Below are 27966 nucleotides of genomic sequence, written 5' to 3' on the forward strand. Positions count from 1 at the left end.
TGTTTCCTTTGCCTCTATGTTTGTCTTGTGCACACACACACACACACACACACACACACACACACACACACACACACACACAAAGACAGACAGACACAGGCAGGGCTAATAAAAGAGGCTCTACACCCGGATTAGTGTTAAGGCTCTGTGGCCCCAACCTTTTATAGTCATATTAGCCCAACACACGCAACATCACTCACCACCACTCACAACCACAGAGGGCAGGAAGAAGAGTAATGAGGGATCGACTTGACACTGATTAAAATTGCATGGATGGAAAGGAAGCAGGGAAAGAAGAGGGAAAGGAGAAAACACTGCTACTGTGTACTTTAAATCTGTGGGCTTTTTATTCTGTGTACATTTTGACCTGTTTCAAGGGGTGTGTTCATGCTAACCACTCTGGCACTGTTATGGACCAAATGTTTAATTATATTTAACCTAATTAGTGCTGTCTTTCTGCCCTCTACACACAAAACTACTGCCTTTCTCCTCATAAACATACACAGAAACACTCACTCAATCTCTAAAACACTGCTACGTTTAAACAAGAGGCCATACAACAGGCAGGAAATTAAAAATATTTTCAGTTTGTGTTATTTACGAGGATTTAATTGGTGTTATTTGACATGTATGACTTAGTTCCATGTGAGTTTAAAGAAATTGTTCGTGCTCATAGGAAATCAAAAGCAAACATTTGTTTTCAATCACTATGATTAAAAAGATTTCAGAGCTCAAAGTAGTTTCAATTTTCATATCAAAGAGGAGGCAACAAATCATTGTGAAAATCAGGAACAGAAATCCAAATAATATGTCAAAGCCAAACCCTTCAAGTTTCCAAGTGTACAGTATTTGATTTATGGCTCTGTAATTTTGTCCATGACAGAAAACAGCAGCTTTAACACTTTGCATATATCCACCGGAGATGGTAACACGCAGCACACACACACACACACACACACACACACACACACAAAGACGCAGTGTAGTATACATTAATGCTGTTTTATCAAGCACACTCTCTGACAGCAGCTGAGCTCAGTTCCAAATGTGCAGAGACGTCCGTTAACATCTCACCACAACTTTTATTAATAACCCTCCAGGAATTTGCCCTTTGATGAACCACCACCATCCCTACAGACAACTAAAACAGATGAGAAAAGTTGACATTTTTCTAAGTGTCACTAAGAACAGAAACTTCCCTTAACCTCAGCCCGGTCAGACTGGGACATGTTGATCTTATAATTTGAATTTACACCAATGAGAACACTGGCTAAGATAGCCATAAAAGCTTGCAATAAAATCCTTGTCATCAGTATAAATATAAGAGTAAACCATAGACTGTATTAAGAAAAATGGACGCAGTCTCTAGGACATCACTCATAGTTTTCTAAAGAGGCAATGTGAAGGTCAGAGTGTGGTGACTCTCACCATCACCATCTTGGCAGTGCTTGACTCTGCTGGCTAAATACATAGAGTGTGGGTGGAGCTGAGACGGGCCAAATGACGTCTGGTGACTGAAACCAGCCGTCTATGACGACACTGATCTGTCACTCAAAGCAGCTGTCGTGATCTGGGGAATTTTAGCTATAAAGACCATACTATAGCTGCTTTTTGTACCAGGCAGTAAACATGTTTATTTCTGTTGTGAAGATTTTATGAAGACTGAGTCACTTCTGGTGGCATCCACAAGTGGCTGTTTGAGGAACTGCAGAATTTGGTACTGTGGTGGTCCACTTGGAGTAGACACAAAAAAATCTTGCTCTTAAGCGCTAACAAATATGTTCTACATTGTGAATGAATGAAATGCCTGTGTTATATAAAAGGTGTTGCTCCTAATAATAATGCAACCCAGCGCTCATAAACCAAGTGTAGCCTAAAACCATCTGCCTAGAAGCAGACAGACAAGCTGAGAAAAATCATGGTTTGGACTCAAAAAAAGTTAAGACTGGAAAACATCTTGGTTTGGGTTAAAATGACATCAAATGACATTAAAGTCAATTATAAGCACGTGGTTAGGGTTAGAAATCTGTGTCCTCGTGGTTAAAAGGAAACAAAATGGGAAATGAACAGAGCCTTCCTGTAACAACGGTTTGTTAACTTATCCATCCTCCTCCCGCTGTGGACCTTGTGGCTTTATAGCAATGTCAAACAACTTCCTCCTTCGCTCCTAAAAAACAGGAGTCATGACTCATCAGGGCATAATATGTTAAAGTCTGTGTTTTTCTGCAACATCCTTAACATACACTACCTTTGTGTAAAATTCCTTTATGTTTTTATACATTCATGCAAAAGTGAAAAGGGTCAACTTCAGCTCATGTCAACACATATTCAAAAGAATGAGAAAAACACGTGCGGTGTGTTAAAGACAGATAAATTTGGCATTATGCTTCCAGCAACATGAGATTTCAACAAGTGCTTTAAAAAAGAGAGAGAAAGAAATTGGGTTCCATCATAGCAACAAAGGCTCACTAAAGTGCTGAAACATTGTCCGGTTAAACATACACTGACCAGTTTGAGTGCTTTGAACAATGCCTGCTTTCAGCACAAGAAGTGACAGAGATGACAGGCAGATGGTCCACATCACGCTATGTTTGAAACGCTCAGAGCAGGAGACACAAATATCTAGATTGTTTCTTGAAACCTCAACATCCACAAAAGCCGCTTCCATATGCCAGCCTTCAGAAATATTATTCCACTTGCTGCTTAAGAGCCAGACATGCAGTGAGTTATTTTTTAGTGTGATCCCATGACACACAAGGTTCCTGTGTTATATATTTGAATCCCACGTGCGAACAGAAAAATGGTCCTTGGATAATATTTCTCTATCAATATAATTCTCATTAATCAAAAACATTACTGTTTATTGGCCAGCTCTTCGTTTTTCAACCACAGCATGGATGTTAAAATGAAACGTGTGCAGGAGAACACTCTGATCTCTTAGCAACAAAGTAAACAGCAAAATAACAACAACCAAAAAAAAAAAAAAAAAGTTAGATGAAGAAGGACAGAAAAAGTTTGAAGGGTGTGAGACAGAGTGGGAGAAATATAAGAGTGAGTGAGATTTATGAAGGAGGCACTGAGACAGAGATGGAAAAAGTTAGCAGAGAGAGAGAGAAAATGGGGAAGATTAAGAAAGTGCAGGAGACAGAAGCAACCGAGTTGGATGATCCATCAGTATCACGTAGTAAACAACGTTTGGTTTACAATTTATGCTCCTGAATGATGGGAACTATGCATTTATGTGAGAAGCATACCTGAAACAGGATCTAAAGTTCATCTGCTCTTTTTCAGCTGTTACAAAGAGTGCACGTCATCTCTTCCATCTTTTGGCTGCAGCCCGATACTGTCAGAGTGATTGCTTGAGGGGTTAAAAGTCAAGTTTTTGAAAATGATGATCAGATGAAAGAATCAAAAACACATTGCATTACTAAAACGTAGAAATGTACAGCATATATTATTGCAAGCTTGTCATACAGCAAGGCAGACACCTGAAAAACGATTTACAGCACACGAGTTTGCTATGCATGATCCAACAATATAAAAGAGAAGAAAGAAAAGAATACAAAAGACTCCGATAGACGAGACAATAGTCCAACTGGGACTTACAATCAATATAATGTTATACAGCAAGTTTTAAAGGGCCACAGCTCACTGGATCTCTTTAAATGATTGAACATTCCTGTAACAGTATTTGCATGGTGTGTGTTTGCACATGCATGTGTGTGTACCAATGCATACAAACCCCCGTACTGGCACACTAACACACAAATACTTTCAATCTAATGAAAGCATCTGAAAATAACTGTTTCTTTCCCCCCTAACGCTGTGTGTGCACCAGTGTCTACTAATCACTGCCTGACGTGTATGTTAATGCCTGAGACTCTAATAAGAAAAGGCTATATTGGATTGAGTTCCCATAGATAACACGCTGCAGCTCCAGCTGCCAAAGCCACAAACACACACTGTACACATTAAATATAAAGGTTTGCACATGAGATTGAGAATCTGGCCAAGAGATATTAACAAGCAGCCTCCAAGATCAAGCATAATCCAACTCAGATACAAGCTGATAAGTAAGATTCAGCTGCTTTCTCCTTATTTTATCATGTCCGAGAAGCAGAAACCAAATTGATCTGATATGAGCTTTCAAAGTCAAAGTCATTCACTAACAATGACAAAGATAACATCCATCAGGGTGTTGCAAAGTCAGGGAAGCATGCCTATTCGTAATCCCATGGATGAGTAGTCAAATAAAGAAGAAATAAAAGCATTGAGAGGTTACTGACAACATTCAGCGTTACTCGCCAAAAGGAATTGAGTAAATGCTTAAGGTCTAACAAACATGCTGAATGCATTTACTTCTTCTCAGACCTTTTTCATCCATGTTTCCTTGCTACCAATCTTCTTCTTCCCAACTTTGGCACTCCGTTTCTGGGCGCTTTACTGCCACCTATACATCAATGGAACTGTCTGACACAAGTTGGCAGGAAGTGTTTAGCATTAAAGAGCCAAAAACTCTTTTAAAAAAGAAAAGAAACAGGGTATACCTATAAGTCATTTTGGGAAAAACAAGACATCACTAACTGTGTAAGTAGTAGTAGTCATGGCAGGTCAAGGGAAAGTGTGCACAGCAACAAAACTCTGACTCTGACTCTGCCACAGTAAACCTGCTGGGAAGCATTAAAAATGTCATATTTATGAGTATCACAGCTTTAACGTGGTGAAGGGTGGATTTTTCCTTTACATGGAAATGAAGTGAGGGGTTATGGATGTAACATAGGGCTATGTTGTAAAAACAGAGTAATACACACAGGACCAAAATCAATGACTCCACATGACATTATTTTGTGGTGTAGAAGCTAACTGCACTTTGCTCAACCAAAAGTGAACAAGCCAGCATTCACAGCCAGACTCAATGATGTGATTGTCATGGTGCTCGGGGACCTAACATTGGCAGGGCTGGTGAACACACATTTAGGAATACAGCCACATGAACACAAGACTGGATTGTTCTTATTCCCTACAAACGCACAAAAAGTTAGTTGTGCGTCACAAATGGGTGGCACAAATTTACAGAGGCTGCAATTAATCCAAAATGGTGGTTTTAAATCACAGGTTATATCATGTTTAAGTTGTTTATGATAGTTTCTAATTGGAACGCTATAGTCAACATCTGAACTTGGCCAGAAAACATTGAAATGAGTTAGAGTAAGAATTATTTTCCTATATTCTGAAGAAATGAGGTGAGGTTTATTACTCGGTATGCTTTTAATTAAGTAGGATTGTAGCTCAGAGGGTGAGAAATTCATCCAGAGACTCCGGTAATAAAAACTACTTCAATATTTCAAGGATTTCTGCTCACCGTGGCAGCTGAACAATACCTTAAACTGCACTACAAACACAGCACAACATCCAAGCTTTTCCGTGGTATTTAGAAAGAACTACTTATACTTTTTTATTTGATATATAAACCATCCTCTTGTACTCCTACATTACCATCACTAGTTTTGTCTTCTACTGCGCCAGTATAGGCATGAGACTTCAGGGTCTAGAGTCCACTGCACAATGTCCAAACAAAGCATCAAGAGCAAAGACTGAAAAGCCAGAGAGGAAAGATGATAGCTTCTGCTGTTACGCCAACAGTATTTCTTGTCCTTCTATTGAACTCCGTACCCACATTCATTACAGTTTTATTTCTATCGGATTCTGTATCCAACCAATACTGTTATGAATAAACATGATACCAGCCATGAAGCCAGTAATCCTGGGAGGAAGGCAGAGGAGACATGGCGGAAATTAGCAGCTACTGTGGAAAATACATTATAGCTGTATTAAACAATAGGGTATTCAATTCTCTTCATTGTGAATTCACTGCAGTGCATGTTATGACCTGGCTGTACTTGTCTGCCAGGGTTATAAAAGTTTTCTCTGGCCTCAAATAATTCTGTTCATTCCAGTCAGACCAAAACTTTTAAAATGTGTGCTACTCGAATTAAGAAAAAGGATCAATTGTGCAGTTTATGTTGTGTCACATATTTTTGTGGATTTTTCTTTCAGTGTCTTCACGCCCTGTAATTGATCAAAGCCTTCACATGGTTTGGTTACTCCCTAAAATGAATCATTGTAAGTTATTCCAAAGTCTTAACCAAAGTAAATTATAACTCAACACTGTTAAAAGAGATAGATACAAAAAAAGTGCAATGCTTTTTGACTGATGAAAGTATTTAAGGTCTGATTTTTTTTTTTGTGTGTGTGTGTGTAGTTCCTGTATTGGCATGTGCGACACTGACGGCTTTTTACACCGGATTAGTCAGCCCATTACAGGCAAAGACAGAAAAGCCTTAGTTGAGGTCACCAGTAGGAACACATAACTCTAAATATGCAACGTGGAGGGATGAGAGTATTTCCAAAAAAGTAATCCCTCTATTTTCTCACAATTCATCACTAGTATAATGGTGCAAACCAAACTCACAAACGCTTGTAAATAACAGTGACGTTTCAAAATGAAACGAGTGCAAGACAAATTGTCAAGTGCTGTGAATGCGGGAAAAGTCAAGTCTGTTACATTATCCAAATACAACAAGTCTGCCTTTACAAAACACACACACACATAAGCACTGACAGATTGATTTATGTGAGAGGAAATAATAAGTTGTTGATTCAGGCTCTGGGACTATTTCACTAGATAAATAGATACTCAGAAGGAATTTTGGGACTTGTACGATTAAGATCGATTTAAGTGTTATTAAGTCAAATGGAGAAGCTGTCAACTGGTGCTGGTCTGGTATGAAAGGTTAAGACACAGAAACCCGTGATGCAACGTGCCTGTGAGAGAAAGAAATAGAGGTAGAAAGATAGACACTAAATCTATAGTCTTTTAAATAGACACACCACTGTGGTCAGTTGTTATTATCTCCTTTTGTAAAGCATCTCTGGGGAGGCAGCCATTGCTGATGCAGTTCCAGGAACTGGCATTCTTCCCCGAAAAGGTTTTAATATAGATTAGCTGTCCATTCATCTTGCCGAAGTCACAGCACAAACTTTATGATGTGATTACCAATTCTTCAAAACCTGTTTTTATCTATGCAGACATATCTATATAAAGCTCTAGAGGAAGGATTTTTCCAGTGCTGACATTCAGTGGCGTTATTACAGGCTAAGCATAGAACAGAATGCAAATATAATCAAATCTTTATAAAAAGTATATATAAAAAAACTTAACATCTAAAACGTTTTACTACTATCCATGATTTAAGCAACTATAAGAGAAATAAATGGACTTCCAGTCTTCGAATTACCTATCCTGCTAGGTTGTAATGCAGTTTATTGGACACTCAAATACCCAACATACACTCTGGCCAATATTCATCACAGACCCAGGAGATCTTAAAACAGGGGTACACATCCCAGACCAGTATGTGAGCGGGTGTGGTCACTGGAGCTGACCTGTGACATGATGCATCTATTCTTGGAAACCTAATGCACATGCTCCCCTGGGCTGCCTTCCCTTAAATTATTTTAGCAGTGGGTCCTGTAAATGGGGCTGCCCTCAGAAAGGTTTAAATATTGATTTGCTGTGTTATAAATTTAACTGAGAAGAAGGAGACAGCTATTTTCCATCTCTGCACAAGAGGGACCTTGTTCTTGTAAGTCCTTTGATCTGTAAGACAAGTAAATGGATTTCACAATAAATGGTTTTAATGAGGATTAACGGTAACTGGGTGCTTCTGCAGTCTATTTTCTGCTACATATCCAATAAAAGGTTGCATGACCAAAAGTGCTTTTAGAGATAATCGTGTTACCAAACTATCTAACTAACTAACTAACTCTCTTTGAGCCTTTCAACAGCCACTTGATCCTTACCTACAGGTATGTGTGAAATCTATCTCAATAAGAGCATCTGAATGCATATAAGCCTCGACTCAACACTGTCCAGCTGTTTTGATGTTGTGGGTTACAGTGTATATAGTGTATATTTTGGGATCCCTGCTTAACTAATGCAGGATAGGTTCAGATGGCTATCCATACTTGAGGAGCACTTAGCAACTGGTCTCTTTCACACTCGACTTTTGTTAGAAACCTTTTCCTTTCTACTCCAAATATCTCCTTTTATGGACTATGTCAAACAGGAATGCTGTGGTAAAAAGTTTCATTGGCACTTTAAGAAGGAGCACCGTCAATCTCTGTCCATTATGAAACTAATAAAAAACCGAAAAAGAAACAAAGACAGAAAGAAAGAAAAAAAGAAGTGGTGAGAACAACTTGCAAAAACAGGAGTCACTGGGTAGACAGACTGGGATGTACAGTTGTGGCTACAGCTACTCGACCTTATGATGAAATACCGGGACAATGTGATAATACCGTGGCTACAGCTTGTGCCATAAACGAAACACACAGTATATTCACATATGTATAGAGCTTAGCAACAGCTGCTGTTAGAGTGAGTGTGGTTTGGCAGTAGTGTTGCATTCTCTAATAACCCCTATTCTGTGGTTCCTTCTTAGAACCAACTCTATGGTTAGACTGGCCAAGAGCAATCTGTTTGTGTGCATGTGTGTGTGGGCATGTGTGTGTGTGTCAGTGATTAGCGGTCAGAAGCACTACCCTTCATCACCATAAACTGGGTTTTAATAGATCGGATAAGATTAGGGCTTGATTCTTAATTCTTGTATGTAGACTGAGCTATATTGTTTGTGAGTCACGTCTTACATAAGATCTAATAGCCAGACAGAGACGTACAGAGAGAGAGGGAAAAATAAAAAATAAGATAAGAATGACCAGAGCGGAAAGACACATGTAGATAGATGATCATATGTCTGTGCCACATAGACTGGTTGTCATCAGTCCCCAAGTCACCCTAAGGTCTCTGTATACATTACGTGAATTCATTCCCATGCACTGCATATCAATATCACCTTGCATTCAGTCATATGTCCCAGCTCTCTTCCTCTGCTAATCTACATTTATCTTCTCTTAGAAGCCGAAAGATAAATAATGGCCACCCTTTACTCAGTTTAAGTCTTCCCAAATCATACGATGTTTTTTTTTTGCTCATCAAATTACATTTCTGGATTTTTACACTGAAAATACAATGGTGAATTTGACCAGCTGACGTTTTTATTTCAGCCATTTGCACAATGAAGAAACCACTAATAGTAGGCTGTTACACAGAAATAGAAAAACAGTACAAGATATTCTTTTATTCCTGTTTCACCGTGACTGATATATTAAAGAAATATTGACACACCAGAAATGAAATTGTGACCTCTTTCTAATCTGGAATTACCCATAAATACAAAAGCACACTAAATCATATTATCCACTTACTGTACACTTCATGGTCTTCATCAGACCTAACTAACATTTAGTATATCAGCACCCAAAACTGCATCAGTACTTACTCACACTCCTGCCAACGTCTTGAAACCTCAAACCATATAACTGTCGTTGTGATACTGCAGTAAAGGTCAGAGTGGGCTGCAGAGACAATTATAGTTTAGTTACTGCCAACTTGTCTGGGAATAAGAAAACCTTCACTGACCAACACCAACATCATTTATTTTGTTTTATGTTGTATTATTTTATTTGCATAAATTCATTAGATCACATTTTTTGCAGTGCAGAATTTTATTTCTCTAAATGTGTTTGTTTTTTCCAGATGTGACAGCATCCACTTGTCATAATTTAAGTTTGTGTATACAACGTTGTTTTTGTGTAACTTTAGCTTGTCTCTGTTTCTTTTTCTGCTTTCTGTCTGTCATTTTTTATTTTCTTTCAGTTACTCAGTCTTCCATCATTTTGAGCCCACTTTGCACACACTCCCAGACACAAACACAAACACACACACACACAAACACACTGTGGTAAAAATTCACATGGCTTCAGTTAGTGGGAAAAGTATCACATCCAAAGTAATAACACAAACATGGCAACCCAAAGAGGCCCCAGGGGGGGTTGGCATAGGACCTGGCAAGCCATTCATCATCAGTTTCATGTTGCCATAAGTCTGTGCACTGCCAATGTTAGTGATTTGTGTTATGTGAGCGTGTGAATGCACTGCGTGTGCGTATGTGGGTGCAGCATGTGTGTGTCCCTGTTTGTGTGCATGCCAATGAATCGCACCTGCAACAGAACAGAAGCGAACTTACAGTAAAGAATGGTTTATCATGTTTCAGGATCAAACTATAAATAAACTGTTGAAGATGTGTGAATTTCAATGTGTGAATGAACTGCAGACTGAGAGGGCAACAAGAGGTAACATTAGGAGTAGACACTTAAAGGCATTGAAACCAAGGGACCATCAAGTTACTTGTTCAAGCAGAAGGACTAAAGCCAAGATTTGTGTGCCAGACCTTTGATTGCTGCACTTTCACTACAGACAGTGAAGTGGAATGCATAGAGAGCGAGAAAAGGTTTCCTGTGTGGTCAATACATGACAGATGGCATATGATTCAGTTGAGCTATCGCAAGTGTGGCGAGTGGGGGTTGAGGCAAGGAGACAAGTGAAAGATGGAGAGGTGGATGAGGGGGAAAAGAGGGGAAGGCATGAAGCATGGAAATCAGTTTCCTTTTTTTTTTAATTACTTATCGGCCATATGGCATTGCTGGGATGCCATTCATACAGCTGCACTGTGATGAATGAGTGTATGTACGTGCGTGTGGAGATAAAACAGGGACGTCTGGTTTTATCATATGGTAGATAATACTAAAAAGTGTGTTGGAGTAGACCTATCATCATCTCTTTGAGTCTGTGTCCACATTTGTGTGTGTGTGTGTGTTTTTAGTCTTACCCTGGAGATGGTGAGAGGCATGTTGAAGTCCTTCCCTCCCTGCAGCCTGAAGCCCCAGGGGGCAGGTCCTGCAAGAGTGGCGCTGTAATTGCTGCTCATGGTCTGCTCGATGATGTTCGACGTTGATGGTGATGCTGATGGCAGGGAAATGTGTCGTAGATCAGGTGCTAATAATCTTGCCACTGGGTTTTGATGACGGGTAAGATTTCTGGTCAGAAACTCCTTTTAAGATGTTGTTCCGAGATCTGAGGGATGATATGAAAGAAAAGCATACATTTGATTTATTACTGTGCACAGGACAAAAGGAAGTGAGAAGATTTAGTGATGGACGTTTGAAAGAGGAACAAGAAGGGGCAAGAGGAGGGGACAAGAAGCACAAGTGAAGAGGTTATTTGAACAAAATATATAAATATATAAACACACTCACGCAAAATTTCTCTTACTATACTAGAGCATGCTTTAGTAGCATTAACGACTTACGAATCCCCCCCAGGAAACCCTCACCAGAGACAATTACACAGCTAACATTAATATAATTGAGCTACTTTCCTACAATTTACTGCTATCATTATGTGGATGGAAAGGGTTTACCTCTTTAATGGAAATTCCAGAGAGTAAAACAATTCCTTTCCAGGCAGGTAGACAATGTAATCCCTAGTTTCCCCTGGACTATCCCCTTCCCAGCAAACACACTGTGTGTGTGTGAGAGAGGTAGAGAGGGATGCAATGCTCTTATATACCAGCTAATGACAGAGGGGAGGGGAAAGGTGGAGGAGGGGAGAGAAGCAGAGGGAGGCGAGAGGAAGAACGGGTAGAGGTTACGTTGGGAGGAGAGAGGGAGGAGAAAGAGGAGGGGAATCACCCATGGGTGGAGTGAGCGTAACACAGAAGAGGAGGAGAAATGAAGGAGATATGAAGGGGGAGATTAGGGGATGGGAGGAGACAACACTCAGAAAAAATAGAAGAAAAGGGGGTGAACGGGGAGAGGGGGGGATTAGGGAATAGAGAGTGGGAGCACAGCACATAGAAAAAAATGACAAGGGGAGGGAGAGGAGGCATGGGAGAGGGGAAGGTTTATCTTTCATCTGGATATTTTGGGAACATAGACTCAGTGTTAGAGGGTGCTTCGTTTAACGTGGAGCCATCCGTAACTAGATCATAACCCGAAAACACATCGCAAAGGCTTCAATTAAAAGGTCTCCTGAAGGTTACCTTTAATGGGGTAATGATGACCAGATATGAGATCAGGATCACCTTGTTTAACTCCTGTAACATGGTTGTTGCACTGATGCCCCAACTACACAACCGCACAACCAAAAGAACATTTTGGAAAGCCTTTAGCTCTCCCTCTTTAAAAGTTAAAGGTCTAAGCATGAATGTCAACCAACCAATGTGAACCAATGAAGTCACCTCTGTCTCCATTTCTGTACATTTTGCTATGGTGATGCAGTTTTTGTATAAAAAGAAGATCTAAATAGAAATCTGCATATGAATGCAAACTCCAAAGGCAAGGGTCAAGGTTTTGGAAGCATTCTGGTTTCCATTTGTAGTCCGAATAGTACTGACCAATCACGTTTGAGCGTGCTTTGATAGCATGAGCATAAACAGTCCACGGAGAAACCAAAAGAGTCCTGACAAGGATTTAGCATCCGTATGCAAATATCTGTTTATGGATTCTTGCGTCTCATATTGCCAGTCGGATTGTAAATAATGAGTGGCGCAAAGAAGAGGAAGTCTTGGCCCAGATATCCACTTGCTATACAGGAGTCCCGATACACTGGCTGTTGCCCCCAGAGGCTAAATCATAGCCAAACAATTGCAGAGATTTGGTACATAAGCAATCTAGTGCCTAAGTGCAACGCCATCATTTCCATTTGTTTATTTATCAGTTTCCTCATTATTTATGTCCAGACAGCTAGGAGTTCTTCATCCTCTGCACTTCATCACTGGCTTATATCCATCCCCTCTTTTCAGGCCAGACAGATCAGCTTTGTATAGACTGATATAAGAGTGGTTCAATTAAACACTCATCCCATTTCTTTCTTGGCCCTGACCACACACACACACACACAGTACATCTTGCCAAGTCATAGCCCTACACTGTTTTCACTGCAGTGGTGGTTATAGGAGCCTGATGAGCTCACAGACAAAATACTAATTTCCCATAATAATATGAAAGAGGAGATGGAGAGCGGAAGCTTGATAAAAAAGTTGGACATGAACTTAGAGGAGACAAAGGTGGCTGGACAAGCTTCAAGACAGATAAAAACAAAGACATACAGAGAGAGGAAGTGCACATAGGGCTAAGATGGGGAAGGAAACAGGATAACCTTTGACCTTTGCACCATTAAGCAAGCTGAATATTACATTTAGGCTGCCTCTCACACTGCTAAAGATAACATCATGATGGATGCACTGTGCAAAGATTAAATACTCCATTCATATAAACACAGGATGCTCTTCATTAGCCTTTTAATGAACGTTCCCACAGTGTGTCTAACACAGACAGAGCAACACTTCTCGAGCACAGCCAGGTTTAACAATAGCACAGAAAATCCTGGGAGGAGCAGACGCGGTAGAGTCATTAACCCTGTTTCCGCTGCAGAGCTGAGGGGGTCTTGATGGGGTTAGTGCTAACTTAAATTTTACAGCAAATGTAATTACAAAAAGGCACAGTGTTTAAGCTATTGCACAGATGGTTGCTCATTCCTCTTGTTAAAATGGACTAAAAGCATCTTTATATGGAGGGATGACATGGATAGTGAGTGAGCCCTTGTTTGATGCTAAGGTAAACACCATGGGATCCAGACTTCCTCAGACCTGCAGGCCTGAGTAGAAACCAGCAGTCACTGTTGTTCATTAAAGTCATTAAAAACATTGCATGCTGCTGGTTAGTTAATCGTTGTTTATATGTCGTATCCTGCTACAACCGGCCACAACAACAGTTAACGTGACATTTTTTTTAGTCTTTCCTTTCGACACAGGACGTCACATTAAACACTGTATGCCTACGGTCAGGTGTCCAAGGTAAACAGAGAACAACAGGAAACCGGGTGTGGACAGAGTAAGAGAGAAATAAGAAGAGACAGAGAGAGGAGGGCGATATGCTAAGATGACGCTGAAGCTGGGTCCTGCAGGAAGTTAACTATATGAAATTCATATGTGTTTATATAGGCAAATTATAAAAGTGGAGGGAAAAAGACAACAGGGAACTATTCAGTTAAGGTAAGAAGCGGATCATGGTGATGAAAAATAGATTATTCTTGAGGTACAGTATGACTAATATTTGACAACTTAAATACTCGGTCAACATTTGGAAATGATTAAAATTAAAGGAACCCAACATTGGCTGCTCAAAAGTCATCCAGCACTCCGACCTCCACATCCAAGTTTTGAGGAGAGACATCAAGCTATAAAGTGCACCATATGCACGATAGTCTCCACAGAAGGCTTAAACCTCTAAACCCAGATTCTTTGTAATTCTTTTTACGGCTTGATTATGATTATTGAAAATGTCCTACTAAGATAATACCATTCCAATTACACTCACGCTAATGCTGTTTGACCTGCTTGAATCCACTTTAAACAAACAATCTCACAGTGTAAACCTTGGCTGCTATGCTTTCTCACAGGATCACGTAATTATTTCAAGAGAGCTGTACACAAAAAAATAGTTTTCGGATGATCACTTAAATCCAGGTATTTAGAGAATGGTTGAAAGGCGAAAAGGTCCTGCAGGGTTTGGAAAAGTTGTCTACCTGATTTGGATACAAATTAAACAACCGTCCAAGTAAAAATCAAATGATTTGGTCAAAGTATGGAGTGATAAATGAAAAAATAACTGTAAAATGCATTTGGTCATGTTTCAATGTTCCATTCCCATGTGACACAAGCTCTGTTTTGAGTCCCATGAAGATATAATTTCTAAAATATGGGCTCTCCCATGGGTCCACCAGTCAATTTCACTGTTTTTATACATTTGATCAATTGCTTGTATTGTCAGAAATGGCCAATGGCCAAACACTGTAACAGAGAGAACAAAGGAGGTTTGTGAGCCACAGGATAATGATATCAAACACTAACAATAGAGAGTGTGCTATAGTGGGAAACCTCAGACACCCTGCCAATCCTTTGTTCCGTCAAATGGTCTATTCCAGTCCCCATATGCTCACCCATCCACATGCTTAATGATCACAGCTTAACAGCCCCCCAGCCAAACACACATGCTCAGAAACACACAGAGACGAGCTCGACCCCTTAACGGTATGATAATCTGGCCCTCTAAATGACATTTAATGCATCGTCCACGTGAATAAAAGGGAGACACCCACCCCCTATTCTGCCAGCTGCCCACACACACACACGCACACACACACGTGGAGGGACATAAGTACACACTCTTGTGTATAAATCATGTGTTTTAGATCAAAACTGAAGACAACAGCTGTGGTCTGAATGACATTAATTTTAAATTAGTTTGAAATCATTTTAGCAAACTCCCAGGTGTTAATGTCCGTAACTGTCTGCAGACAACGGGTTTGATTATTTAGTAAACCTCCCGAGTACAAACTGTGCTAAAAAGTTATATAATGTTACAAGCATGATGAATCTGCATGGTAAGGTCATAACAAAGCAAACGTACACTGATAGAAATAACCTTGGGGAGGCAGTTTTGTTTAGTGGAAAAATAAAAGAGTGGAAATTGTATATTGTATTTTCCTGTCTCCTTCAGTTAGACTGATGCACTTGGAGGAAAAAGGGCAACACGCCAGTTTAAATAACCCACAGCGATAAGACACACACAACAAAAAACATGACTTACACTTACAGGTGTACAGACACTTTTGTTCAGGTGGACAGACAAATACGCGTAAGGTTGTTTACATAGGGGAGAGTATTTGTCTGCCAGTTATCTAATCAGTCTGACCCCTCCAGACTGATATAAGCCTAACTAATCCCCCAACCTATCTCTGTAAATACTGCACAGTTAGGGGTAGGGTTAGTGCAGCAGCCGTGTATTTCCAAGGTTTTTGCTAGAGGAGCTGGTAAAATGCTTCCTGTCGAGGGATTAAATTCACAGGATGAACATTAGCTTGCCAAACCAGTAATGGTAGTAGTCTACCCAGATAAGTTGTGATGAATGCTTATTAGTCACTTGGATGTTTTTCAGTTTTATAGACCCATTTTCCGCAATTACCTGTTCTTGAGTGAAAATATCTAAAAACAGATATGAGCATAGATTACTTTTCCATTGCAGTTCTTTGTGGCATAGGTTTCTATGAAAGCATGTGAAATCAAATCCATCAGAAAGCCCAAACATTTGATTTGATATAACTCTCTTCTCGGTTGTAAATGTCCAAACTTTAATTTAGGTAATAACTCACAAGTTATTTGTAAGATTCACATTTTATACAGAAATACTAAAAGCATGCCTGGAGTCCAGAGATGAGCTTAACCCGTATCGTCTGTCTGAGCTCAGTCACTGTTTATAACTGCTCGCTTTCACAGTGGAAAATATTCCTCCCTGTTTGCCAGCCAACCAGGCAGACATAGATAGACGGACAAGCACACTGGGAGACAGATAGCTCAGCCCACGATTGTCCATCCTAAGAAAGATAAACTGAGAGAAATCAGGCCACACAGAGACATGAACGCACAGGTGCATACACACTCAAAGACCACAAACGTCCACACAAGTGCTTAACGTTTGAGTCAAGTCTGGGTCAGTCAAACAGGGGCATTTTAATGTTGCCTCTGAGACACACACACATTTCAAAGAGACCATCCACCACTTAAGACTTTTGCGTTCCTTCCACCCCCTTTTTGGAAGCACAGTGATAAATGCTCACCCATCCTTTTTTGCCACACTACCCTCAGGCATACATTTCCATTTTTACACAATGAATCCAAATCTAATGAGAAGATTGTCATGAACTAATAATGAGTGCATTCATGCTCCCCGGGGGATGAACTCTGACCTTTTCCTTTAGCAGCAGGCTGAGGACAAACGTTACATCAATCGCACCACAACTGGTAAGACATTGCCTGATATCAGACAGATTGTCACATCTGTTACATTGCCTCCACTATAACCAATTTCAGTTGAGGAGGGAGACCATGCCTGAATCTAACATTGCTGTTTCATGTTATGATGCCAGATCAGCATCAGTCAACTCAGTGAAGTGCGCAGATTAAAAGATCTGGACCCAAAGCAAAATTATCTCTGCTATATTTGCCGACAGCACTCTCAGCAGCTCGGCGGTTTCTCTGACAGTATGGAAATCTGATATTTTCACATTACAGATGGTGGATAAAAATAAAAACAACTAAAACATGAGTCTTACAGGTACAACATGAGACTCAGAAAGACTGCTATAAGAGTTGGGTGTGTGGCAGCTCTGCACTTGTGCTGATCTAACTCTAACATGGCATTCCTCACTCAGCATGTGTTGACACTGAACCAAATGACAAAATGAAGTAACTCAGAAATGACAGTATGCACATGGTCGTTACTGAGGTTTTTGCGTGCAGTGTTTATGGACACTTTTTCCCCCCATTGCGATGTAAAGAATGGAACAGCTGGAAAAATTCAAACAAATTGCAGGCAGTGGTGAGACAGCTCCAGGGACATCTTGGAAAACAAAAATTGAAATATTAAATCCTTGGAAAAACATTTTGCTTTTTGGTTTTCAAGTTTCCAAATTTACAATTGGCAGAAGCTTTCCAAGATTGTGGCATGATTGACATGTGTTGGCACACATCTCATATAATTTCCTGTATACAAAATAGTCTTTTTTTTTTTTACGTATACTTACTGCCAAAACTACATGGCGATTAGAGCAGATTTTACAGTGTTAGTGTAGTATATATAGTGTATAATTTGGGCTAAGCTGTAGTCTGGTTTGGAGTTAAGAAATATCATTCAAACTATGGCAGCATGACTAATATAACTATTTCCTCTGATACAACCCTGTAATATCATCTGTAACGAGTGCTGATTATGTCAGAGATATACTTGTGTGTGATATTGCCTACAGACTTCTGACTTGACAACTTGTAATAACTCTTTGTGATAGATATGCCTCATTCAGACCGCACATACTATGTCAGCCTCCGGGTCATGGCACAGATTTTGGAGGATAATGAATTATGCATGGATGGTGTGCTTCATATCTGTTTTTGGCAAATGTGCACCCATAAACCCAGTAGCAAAAACAAGACAAGGAATCACCACAGACACACACAATACATTTTTGATCCTCTAAGTAGACTCCAATGCTTTCTAGTAGACGGCAGCTGTCCTATGTTGACTGCAGGAACAGAGGTGAAGTAGAGCAGATAAGATGCTGACACAATGATGGGAAGAAGAGAAGAAAGTGATGCTAAAAAACCATGAAAGACAAATGAAATATGTCTCATCTGAACCTAAAATTATATTATATAAAGTGCCATACTTTGTGTTACTGTGTGTGTGTGTGTGTGTGTGTGTGTGTGTGTGTGTACACTGGTTACAGCCCATATATCAGTGACCAGAGGCAGAGCTTTAGTATCAGCAGAGTCTCAAGGGAAGATCAAAGCATCTGCTCCATTCAGCACAGACTACAGCTCGACCAGACGTCAATACTCCCCATCCCCAGACACACACTCTTCATACACCCCCCCAGCACCACCACCTTTCTCTTACATGTAGATATATACTGTAATGAACTGTTTTTTTGTTTTCTTTCACATAATTTAACATTTTTTAATATATTCTCCTAATAAAGCCTAATGTTATTTACAATTTATCTTTTACCATGAATGATTTTTTAACTTTTTGATATTTTTACAACAGCACAAATCACATATGTGTAACACTGGTTTAAACAAATATGTACCATAGAGAAAGAGACTGCGTGATTGCCACATTAAATTAACAGGTTTAAGACCTTTTTGTGAAAAGAAAATGAAAAATTATACTTGCTACATATATTTAAAATGTGCATTTACTATCCACTTAGCACCAAGGGACTAATACAGCCTTGCATACCTCAGCTTCTTTAACACTTTAATATTTCATTTTGTGATAAAAGTAACCAAAGACTTATGAAAGGACACCTGGTAATTATAAAAACCGAACCAAAATAAACTACAAAAACTAACATTGAGTGTGGGTTAAGCAGGTGTTGCTCACCGTGTCGTGTCTCGCTCTGCGTCCTCCCTGGAGTCCTGAGACAATTTATCTGACATCCTGAGCCCTACACACTGAGCCCTTTGTCAGATAGGTCCCTCAGTAATGGGGCAACGTCATTACGCACCGGAGTGTGGCTACAACACGGAGTGAAATAAATGTATCTTGATAATAAAAAATCCTTTAGGAAATCTTTATTCAATAGACTTATTGCCAAGCGCAGTTATCATGTTAGGATGGGTTTAAAACAATCTTACACACAGTTACACAAGAATGACACAGAGTTATATGCATTCATTTATGAATATCCACCACCAGATATAATCCAAATACAGTGTGGTATAAACTAAGTGTGGGCGGGGTCTGTCATCTGCCATAGAGCATTTCTTTGCATGGGCATGAGGAGCTTGTCATATTAAAAGTGGCCGCATCCCTCCTCATAAAGGCTCCTTCCAGGTATGACTTACACCACAGGCCTGTTATGCTTGTTAACTGGTTATATATCTCCAGTTTCAGTTGGGAGCAGCCTTGGTTTCACTGCACAAGCTTTTGCTTCCCTGCATGGTGATGTAATCTCTCTCCTTTAGACACACGCACACGCACACGCACAGTTACACATATATGCACATACCATACGTCTGTCATGAAGCTGTGACGTGTAAAAAGCAATGAGAGGATATTGTTTGACTGAATGGCTGAGGTTTAGCATCACACAGATTTTTAATGAGACATGTTTGATACAGATGAGAAGTAATCTCCTGACTGAACCAAAATATATTTTTTAGTACATTTATACTGTAGCTTATAATAGCCTATAATGTATAATATCGACTAAATCCTGTTAAATGTAGCTGTCTGGATGTTTGGGATGGCAGGTGCATCTTAAATGAGGAACAGTATTACAGTATTTAAAAGAAAAGAAAGAAAGAAAGAAAGAAAGAAAGAAAGAAAGAAAGAAAGAAAGAAAGAAAGAAAGAAAGAAAGAAGATGTTCCATATCAGGTTAAGTCATAGCAGAGAAATATGATTCACTACATCCCTCTAGTGGCTATTTACATGAAATACAGTCCATAATGCATACTGCTCTCTAATGTAGACGTGGGTTGTACCAGGGATCATCTGAATATATATATATATATATATATCTATAATATATATAATAATATATATATATATATATATATAGGTGTAAAACCTCTTTCAGATGGCCAGATGAACAGTATCAGAGACCTGGAAATTGTATTTAACTGGAATATATACATTATTAAAGGTGGGGTGAGTGGTTCTGGAGAAATTCATTAATATAGCGCAAACAATGACACAGCATGTAATGTAACCACTATTAACTATGCAAACTGCAAACTGTGGGACATGAGCAACATGGAAACATATTTATCCAAGTTATTGTGGGTAAATAAAAATTACAGTAATAATTATAATATAATTTATTAAAAGTCTTAAGGTAAAGACTCTGCAGTAATTAGTTCATTAACCAGTTAAATAGTTTTAGTAAATGTTTAATTTGAAAACGGTGGAAAACTCACCTTGTTTGTCTGTTTTCACCAGTAGATGGCAGTAGCAGCGTTGTTATGTTAGTTTAGCCCAGTCTGAACCTCGAAAAGTGTTGATAGCAGCCAATAAGAAGACTGAGTTATATGGTAATATGTAATGATTCTCCGGGTGTGTCTAATTCAAACTAATGTCACATTGTTCTAAAAGTATTTATGTACAAGCTTAAAAGAAAGCTGTAATTACAGTATTTAATAAAAGGTTAGGGTGTCCTGTAACAAACATGTTGTGTATTCTCATGTCAGATTAATGAAAAAGCCAAAAGATGAGTTCACAATGTTTAATCAGTACACGAACCAACATTTCTTCACCATTGTTGCCACATATTGTTTCTAACTAGGACCAAGAAGCACAAGTATCAAATGTTAAAACACAGATGATACAGAGAAATTTGATTTAAGCCAAGATGTCACATTGGCCCTTTAGAGCTCCTTCTGTTTGCAGTAATTGCTACTGTGTGTTTCAAATTGGTCATACTAGAAAGGTTGCCATAATTAGAAATAGGAATAATTTGTTCTGTTGGGAATAGGAGTTCACAAAAGATAGATTTTTTTATTTTTTGTGCAATAAATTGACATTTCGAAAACAAGGTTTTCAGTAAACGTCTTTGGTAATATGTGAAAATAAATCTACTTTACTGGTGCTTCCCACTGGAATAGTGAGGCACACACTCACTCAGATGACAACAACACTGTAGCATTCACAAGCAACAAAAGCAGTACATTTCTTTATGGATTTCTATATGGAAAGGAAAAGTTTAAGGGAACAGCATTTGTCACAAAGCACAGTGTCAAAATAATGAGCAAGACATTTTAGAAGTCACCACAAAGAAAATGTAAAAAGGTTTACTGTTTTATGAGTCACATCTGACCGTGCCACTCTTTTTCATTATACCACTGTCTCCCTGCCAAAGAAAAGCTGGAGAGGTCCACACTGCCTAAAGGAACTGCTACCACATGTAACACAAAAATGTAATATATGTACTTTATACACACTCTCAAATACACCCTCAAAAACTAAAGTTAAAGTTATTGCTTTTCCTTCTTTCCTTAGAGTTGTTATAGCAATTTATTTCTTAATTCTTTGTGATATTAGGACTCCAGCTGATTTTATTTGTTATTTTTGGTCATTTTTCATTTTTTTTTTTAATATGATGGATAAAATAACATTTTGACCCAGAGGAGCAATACTGAATTTATTTCATTTCAGATGTTCTCTCCATTCCACAGTAGAAAATCCATGAACTAAAAGAAAAAGAGTTTTAACTTGAACTTTTAACTTAAGACTCAAGAATCCAGTCTGTTAAGTCTGGGCCCAAAGCTCATGAAAATATGTTGTTACATTTGTCATATTTAAAGGATCTAACAAAAATATGTTGGAATCCATCCTGCCCCTCAGGGTGTCCTTGTCCCTGACAAACACACTGCACACTGCATACCAGAACTGTGTCATATTGATTCATTTGCAAAGCCAATTTTCTTCTGCACTCCAGTTGTCTGAATAACAGTGTGTCCGAATTTTGATTCACAGGATCAAAGCTCAAGCTCAGTTACATATAGTAAATGAAATACATTTCAGTAAATGAATACAAAACAAGTCTAAGCTCTTACAGAAGAGAAATCTATATTAAATAATGTAGCTTCAGTGGAAAAGGAGATAATTAAAGTGCAGCAAAGTCCAGCTGGTCAAGAGAGAAGCTTCACTGCCTCAAAAACTTCTGATGAGAAGTTTAGACTAACAAAAACATTGTTCTCCATCGCCTCAACACTCTCCTCTAAGCAGCTGTCATGGTTGATGAGGCTGCTTTCAGATGTCGGACTGATCACAATTATGCGTGGAACATCCTGAAGTGACCTGGGATCTGTGGGTGGGGTTTTTCCAAAATTCAGGCAATCAAAAGAGTGGCTGCTCAGCCTATCACTGATGCTGCCTTTCTTCACTCCTGCATCTGAAATCTCATTGGTCAGACTCTGGCTGCGCTTCCTGGTAAGAACTAGCAGGGGGAGAGTGGCGATGGTGAGAGAGCTGGAAACCAGTTCATGGTCACAGGTGCTTGATGATTCATTCATGGTAGATGGATGCTGGTAATGTAAAAAACAAAACACAAACACACACACAAAAAAACATAGAAACAGAAATATAAACGAACAAAATGATTTGAAATACATGAAAGCAAGGAGGCAAATAAAAGCATGACCCATGCACACATGAGAAAAAAAGAACAGTTTCATCAATACTGATCTCACACTTTCTTTACACTGTGTTTTCTCACCTTCTCTGCTGTGTAGGCTGTGCGGCTCTTGGTGCTCTTCCGCTCTAATTGTTTCCTATAGGACTTGCCTCTGCGAGACTGTTTATATGACGACATGCTTCTGAAGGATTCGCCAGACTTCCTGCCCTGAGGCTCCATCTGTACATCTCTTAATACCTGCAGGACACAACAGGAATAATGTGAGCTGAAATGAACTAAACTAAAATGAAATAATTCAAGATTAACTCACCTCGGGTCAGAATCTAACTTAACTTTATCTGATTGCTTCAACTAAAACTTGCAACATGAAATAAGTTCTAACAGAATTACAAACTTGAAATTTTCACGCATAAGATGATGTTAGGGAAGTTTGGTGACGGTTACATTTATGTCTATAAGATCGATCCCAAGCACATTTCTACAGTAACAATGTTTGAGTACATGGATCTTAGAGCATGGCACATCTTCTATGTAATCTAAGTGTTTAATGTTGGATAATTTCACTTTCAATTAGCCATTTTTAACAAAATACAAAATTATAAATAAGTGAATACAGAGGAATAATGTTAGATTATTTGTATAACGTATCAAGTCTATATAAATTGAGAGACTTAGGAGAACAGAATTCTCGTAGTTCCTTTAGATTAGTGGTAGCCAAAATAAGCCATATAGAGCAACAAAGTGCATGTAAACAAAATAATAATACCATATTTACCATATCAGAGGAAGCTGAAATAAAGTGAGTCCTCGATGCTATGGACTGTCTGCTAATGATGGAGTCCCTATAAGAGGAGTCAGTGATGGAGCTGGTGCAATCCTTTCGAGTGGTGGGAGACAGAAACCTCAGGCAGGGAAACTTTTCTGCCAGAGTCATCCTAATGAAGCACAACAGAGCAACAGGGACAGGCTCAGTTTATTTTTTAATTATTTCAGTTTTTAAAGTTGGATATAATCAACTATGGCTTTAGTAGAAGACAATAGAGAGTAAAGGTAAAACGATGCCACTGATTTTATTCATTTACCTGTATTTGTTGTGTATGATAGCATAGATGATGGGATTGTAGATGGCCGAGGCTTTTGCTATGATTGCAGGGACACACTTGGAGTATGGGGACAGGATGTCGGCATGCCTGAATGGGACAAAGCAGAATTATTTTGTTTTTACACAACTAACAGTAACATAATGGAGGGGTTATGTGGGGATAGGGATTAGATTTGTGTCAGCTTCCATAGATGGGTGGTTAAGTCCCTCTGTGTGTTTGTGTGTGTGCAAAGCTACCTTCCCCCTGTGAATGAGCAAGGAAAAGATGTGATTTCAAAGTTACGTAACCACATTCCATCCTACTGTAAATCCTAGAAGTGACATGTGGTTTAGCAAATGTTGTGATAAGCAGAGGACATATGAACTTCACCGTCTGTTGTCTATCACTCAACCAGGGCTCCCTGCCTTCTGGCTGACACAGCATTATATAATATACATGCATATTTAACACCATTTTGGGGGAGATTTTTATCCAAATTACCAACTAAACCATTCATACTGTAAGTCAGAGTTTCACTGGGAAGTTTATTTACTCCCATGCTACTGTATATCTGCTGAATGTGGGTTTCCTCAATGCATTACAATTTCACAATACCATGAGGAAGATGATGTAACTGAATTCGACGAGGCGAGCATCTTTATTATATTTGTTTGCTGCACATATATGAACACACACTGGTTGCACTGTCCATACTATTACTTCAACAACAATGGGTCATTAAATGTATTCAAATGTAACTGTTCAGGGCATGTGTAGGGATGCTATTAAAGAACATGTACAAGATGAAAAATAATAATCTAGAAATGCACACTAAAACCATTACAGCATCTGTGTATATATGAAATAAGTCTTACCCGGCCCAGGAAATCAGGGTGACAGAGGCGTATGGTGACCAGGAGAGGACATAAACCACAATGACAACAAAGGCAATCTTTGCTAACTTCCACTCGCTCTTGATGGACTTCTGTTTGATCAAGGTGGATTTCCTCACCTGAGTCCCCAGACGTTCTACTTCCCTGCAGGTGGAGGACGGAGAGGGAAGTTAATGAAACAGCTAGGCGCCAAAACTAATTTCAGGTATTTCAGGTTATTCATGTGAGACTGCACTGTTTTTATTATTATTATTATGATTTAACCTCTGTCCCAAATGAAGGGATTTAAGCCAAAAATGCCTTAAAATTCACATTAGGTAGTTTGTAAGGATATAGGCATAGCTGTGTGTGTGTTCATGAGAAACACTGCAAAAAAAAGAAGAAAGCAAATCATACAGACTTTATTCTGTATGATTTGTATGAGGTTTTTTTTTTTTGGTATCCAAACTCTATATATATTTCATGTGTCTCCACCTACACAAGCACAAAATACTTGCTGTAGAAGTTGCTGTACCTGCTCGTCTTTCGTATAGCCAGAAACATGAAGAGATAGCAATAAAAGATTATGCCAAGTGGAATGAAGAAAACAAAACAGCACAGCATCATCGTGTAGCTCCTGTTGGACAGTGAGTATGTCACATAGTCCCATGTACAAGATGTCATCAGGCCCTCCGGGATATATGAGCCTAAAGGAAAAAAAGATCAAACCGATCACAGGAGGTAAGATTATCAGGTAAAACATCAATGGTTATGCATACTGTTTGACATAAGACTTTGTTCTTGTTTTGATGAACAGGTGACTGGACTCTCATATGGCATGTAAAGCATTAATGAGCTTCAGTTAAATAAGAGGAAACTCACTCCAGCCAACTAAAGGAGCCAGACTCCAAGCCAGAGAGTAAAGCCAGACCATGAGGATGGCGAGAGCAGTCCTACGTTTGGAGCTCCTCTTCACAGACTGCAGGGGCTTGGTGATAACCAGGTAGCGGTCGACAGAGATGGCCAGAAGGTTTATCATGGAGGTGATGCCAAACAAGGCACCGCAGAACGCATACATCTTACAACCTAGAGGAAAGGGACACACAGAAACAAAATGACTCGACAACAGCAGCAACAACAGCGGAATACTAATTTTAATTAATGTGATATGGGCTAGAAAACAAAGTAGAGAATTACCCATCTCTCCAAACACCCACTCCTTGTACAGACAGTTGATGAAGAAGATGGGGGACTGTGTGAAAGCCATGAGGAAGTCACTGACCGCCAGGTTCATGATGAAGAAGTTCGGCAGGTTACGAAGCTTCTTGTTACTGCACACACACAGACAGAGAGGGAAGTTTTATGGTCAGTTCAACATCCATCCAAGCTTTTGTCTGTTGTTTGCTTGCATTGTTTTTTGTTGTTGTTGTTTTTGAGAAGGGATAGTATCATATGAGTTGAGTTACACACACAAATCTTGTTTGAATGCCTAACTCAGTGTACACAGTATTGTTTTAATTGTCAGCATTAATTAGATATGAGCTCTTTGCTGAACTTGTGAGCTTTGTGTGAACCTACGTTCATACCAGCTTGATTTAACAACGTATTGACCTGCTGTCTGCCTCCTCAGCTCTTTATTGATTAAACTCTGTGTCTGTGTTAGCTGAATTAAAAGTGGCTACCCAAACAATCAGGTTTCTTATGTCTGAAAATTTGTGAATGTGTCTGTTGTGTGTGTTTGTGTGCAAGCTTGCGCGTGTTACTACAGTATTCACTTAATGCCATGAAAATCACCATATTGGTTAACACGCTCTCTCACCCTATGTGTGTGTGTGTGTGTTTTTGAGTGTGAATGACTTTTCTTGGAACCAAGAACATCATGTGCATTTCTGACTCAGTAAACACAAATCATGAGCACAACACAATGGGGAACTCATCTAATCTATCTATGGTTATGGACAGATGGATTATAAAACCTCCTGACAATCTCCAGAACACACACACACACAACACAAACACACACACACATACGCATGCACAGACACGCACTACATAACACAAACCCACTTTTAAAGCAGTTTTTCCACTTTACTCATAGTCAACATTTACTCATATCAGTCACAACTGTTTCAGTTGTTCATTCCTATGGAACATGTATGTTTATCGCATAGATAATTACTGTTTTAGCTACTTCAGATGAATTTTTGTGACTCCTTGCAAGACAATGTTGCCGCACTAAGTACTAAAACAGCAATGACAATAGTCAGTAGATTTTTACACAGCATAGAGATAATTTAATGTGGGTAAAAGCATCAATACACAACCCACGTGATCACTCATGACCTTGCAGGTAGTATCTGATACTTGATTCCTGATTCTTTTTCTATACAGTACTTCACTGGACATGATCTTTTGCAGTCAAGGGACAAAGGGGGGATTTGCTCCAGTGGAAACCACCATATTCTATTTCACTGCCATGCAACTTAGATGATCTTTCATCACAAAGAGGATACAAGGAGGAAAAGATTATTTTGCTGGTAGTCACCAGTGTTTTGGAGACCCTATAGTTGATTCCTGAAAATACATGACTTCACTCTGCAGTAAAATAAAAACCTTTCAGCTTTGATTGACAGCCCTCCTGTCTCCTAAATCAGACATTTCTAACAATCGAAGCCCACAAAAACAACACAGACCTGGACACATATTGTAAAGTATTTTGGTACTAGCATTGTGTTATGGCTTTCTGTCCACCTTTCCATCTGTCTATGACATTTCTAACATCTCATTTAGGCTCTGACTAAAATTAAAAATGTAAAGGGTTAATACAGTCAGATGAAACTTGAGACCAGACACACACACAATGACTAAAAATAGACAAACAAAACCACTCACACAAACCCACCTGTAGAAGGCAAACATAACCAGAGCATTGCCAGTGATGCCCAGTGCCCCGATGACAAAGACGAACAGGGCGACAATATAGTGAGCATGGTCAGGCACATCTACCTTGTGAAAGAAGCTACTCTGGTTGTGTGCTTTCCCCGGGTCCATGCTCTCAGTGGACCACATGGTTCCCACACTTCATCAGGACTGCCAACCTGGCAGGATGCAGTAGGTTTACCAGTTTGTTATCCACTTTGTTTTCCTGGAGTCGAGCCTCCATAATAGTATCATTTGCACAAGGGAGATGTACAGTATCGTCTTTCGGTTGTGCTAGATTAAGGTCTAGATTGATCACTGACTGTCTTTAAGAGCAGTCTTTGTGAAGATGTTAAAACAGTAAATCCAATCAA

At 39.3% G+C, this 27966-nt stretch overlaps 2 protein-coding genes across 8 annotated transcripts in view; both read right to left on the bottom strand.

The window, feature by feature from the left end:
• Positions 1-19060, bottom strand: part of pdlim5a (PDZ and LIM domain 5a) — a 63173-nt gene extending 44113 nt beyond the window's left edge. For 3 of the 6 annotated variants that reach the window (XM_010732487.3, XM_010732484.3, XM_019259914.2), the window contains exons 1-2: positions 11382-11515; positions 10791-11035 (exon numbers count right to left, since the gene is read on the bottom strand). In XM_010732487.3, the coding sequence (XP_010730789.1) occupies positions 10791-10889 (99 nt within the window). In that variant the 5' untranslated portion in view covers positions 10890-11035; positions 11382-11515. Of the gene's footprint in view, positions 1-10790; positions 11036-11381; positions 11523-18963 lie in introns of those variants that run through there. The other 3 variants (XM_010732483.3, XM_010732482.3, XM_010732485.3) reach the window with 3 other exon arrangements.
• A 1782-nt stretch (positions 19061-20842) lies between these two features.
• opn4xb (opsin 4xb) lies at positions 20843-27966 on the bottom strand. 2 transcript variants are annotated; one of them, XM_010732481.3, is made up of 9 exons: positions 27576-27966; positions 25871-26004; positions 25556-25759; positions 25209-25380; positions 24677-24838; positions 23802-23909; positions 23495-23654; positions 22801-22956; positions 20843-22609 (listed from the first exon to the last, which is right to left on the bottom strand). In XM_010732481.3, exons 1-9 carry the CDS (start codon positions 27740-27742, stop codon positions 22214-22216), a joined length of 1659 nt encoding a protein of 552 aa, XP_010730783.2. In that variant the 5' UTR covers positions 27743-27966; the 3' UTR covers positions 20843-22213. The 2 variants fall into 2 exon arrangements, with proteins under 2 accessions (XP_010730783.2, XP_019115427.2); XM_019259882.2 differs by having other exon boundaries at positions 22391-22521.

Source organism: Larimichthys crocea, chromosome III, assembly GCF_000972845.2.
Source record: "Larimichthys crocea isolate SSNF chromosome III, L_crocea_2.0, whole genome shotgun sequence".
NCBI lineage: Eukaryota > Metazoa > Chordata > Actinopteri > Sciaenidae > Larimichthys > Larimichthys crocea.

Bases quoted from the DNA above. Each gene is read 5' to 3' on its own strand.
- opn4xb (XM_010732481.3), bottom strand. From the start codon at position 27,742: ATGTGGTCCACTGAGAGCATGGACCCGGGGAAAGCACACAACCAGAGT. The intron at 26,005-27,575 runs GTGGGTTTGTGT...GTGTGTGTGCAG, and splicing joins GTTATGTTTGCCTTCTACAG to TAACAAGAAGCTTCGTAACC. The intron at 25,381-25,555 runs GTGAGTTTCCTC...TTTTTCCTTTAG, and splicing joins GGCTCCTTTAGTTGGCTGGA to GCTCATATATCCCGGAGGGC.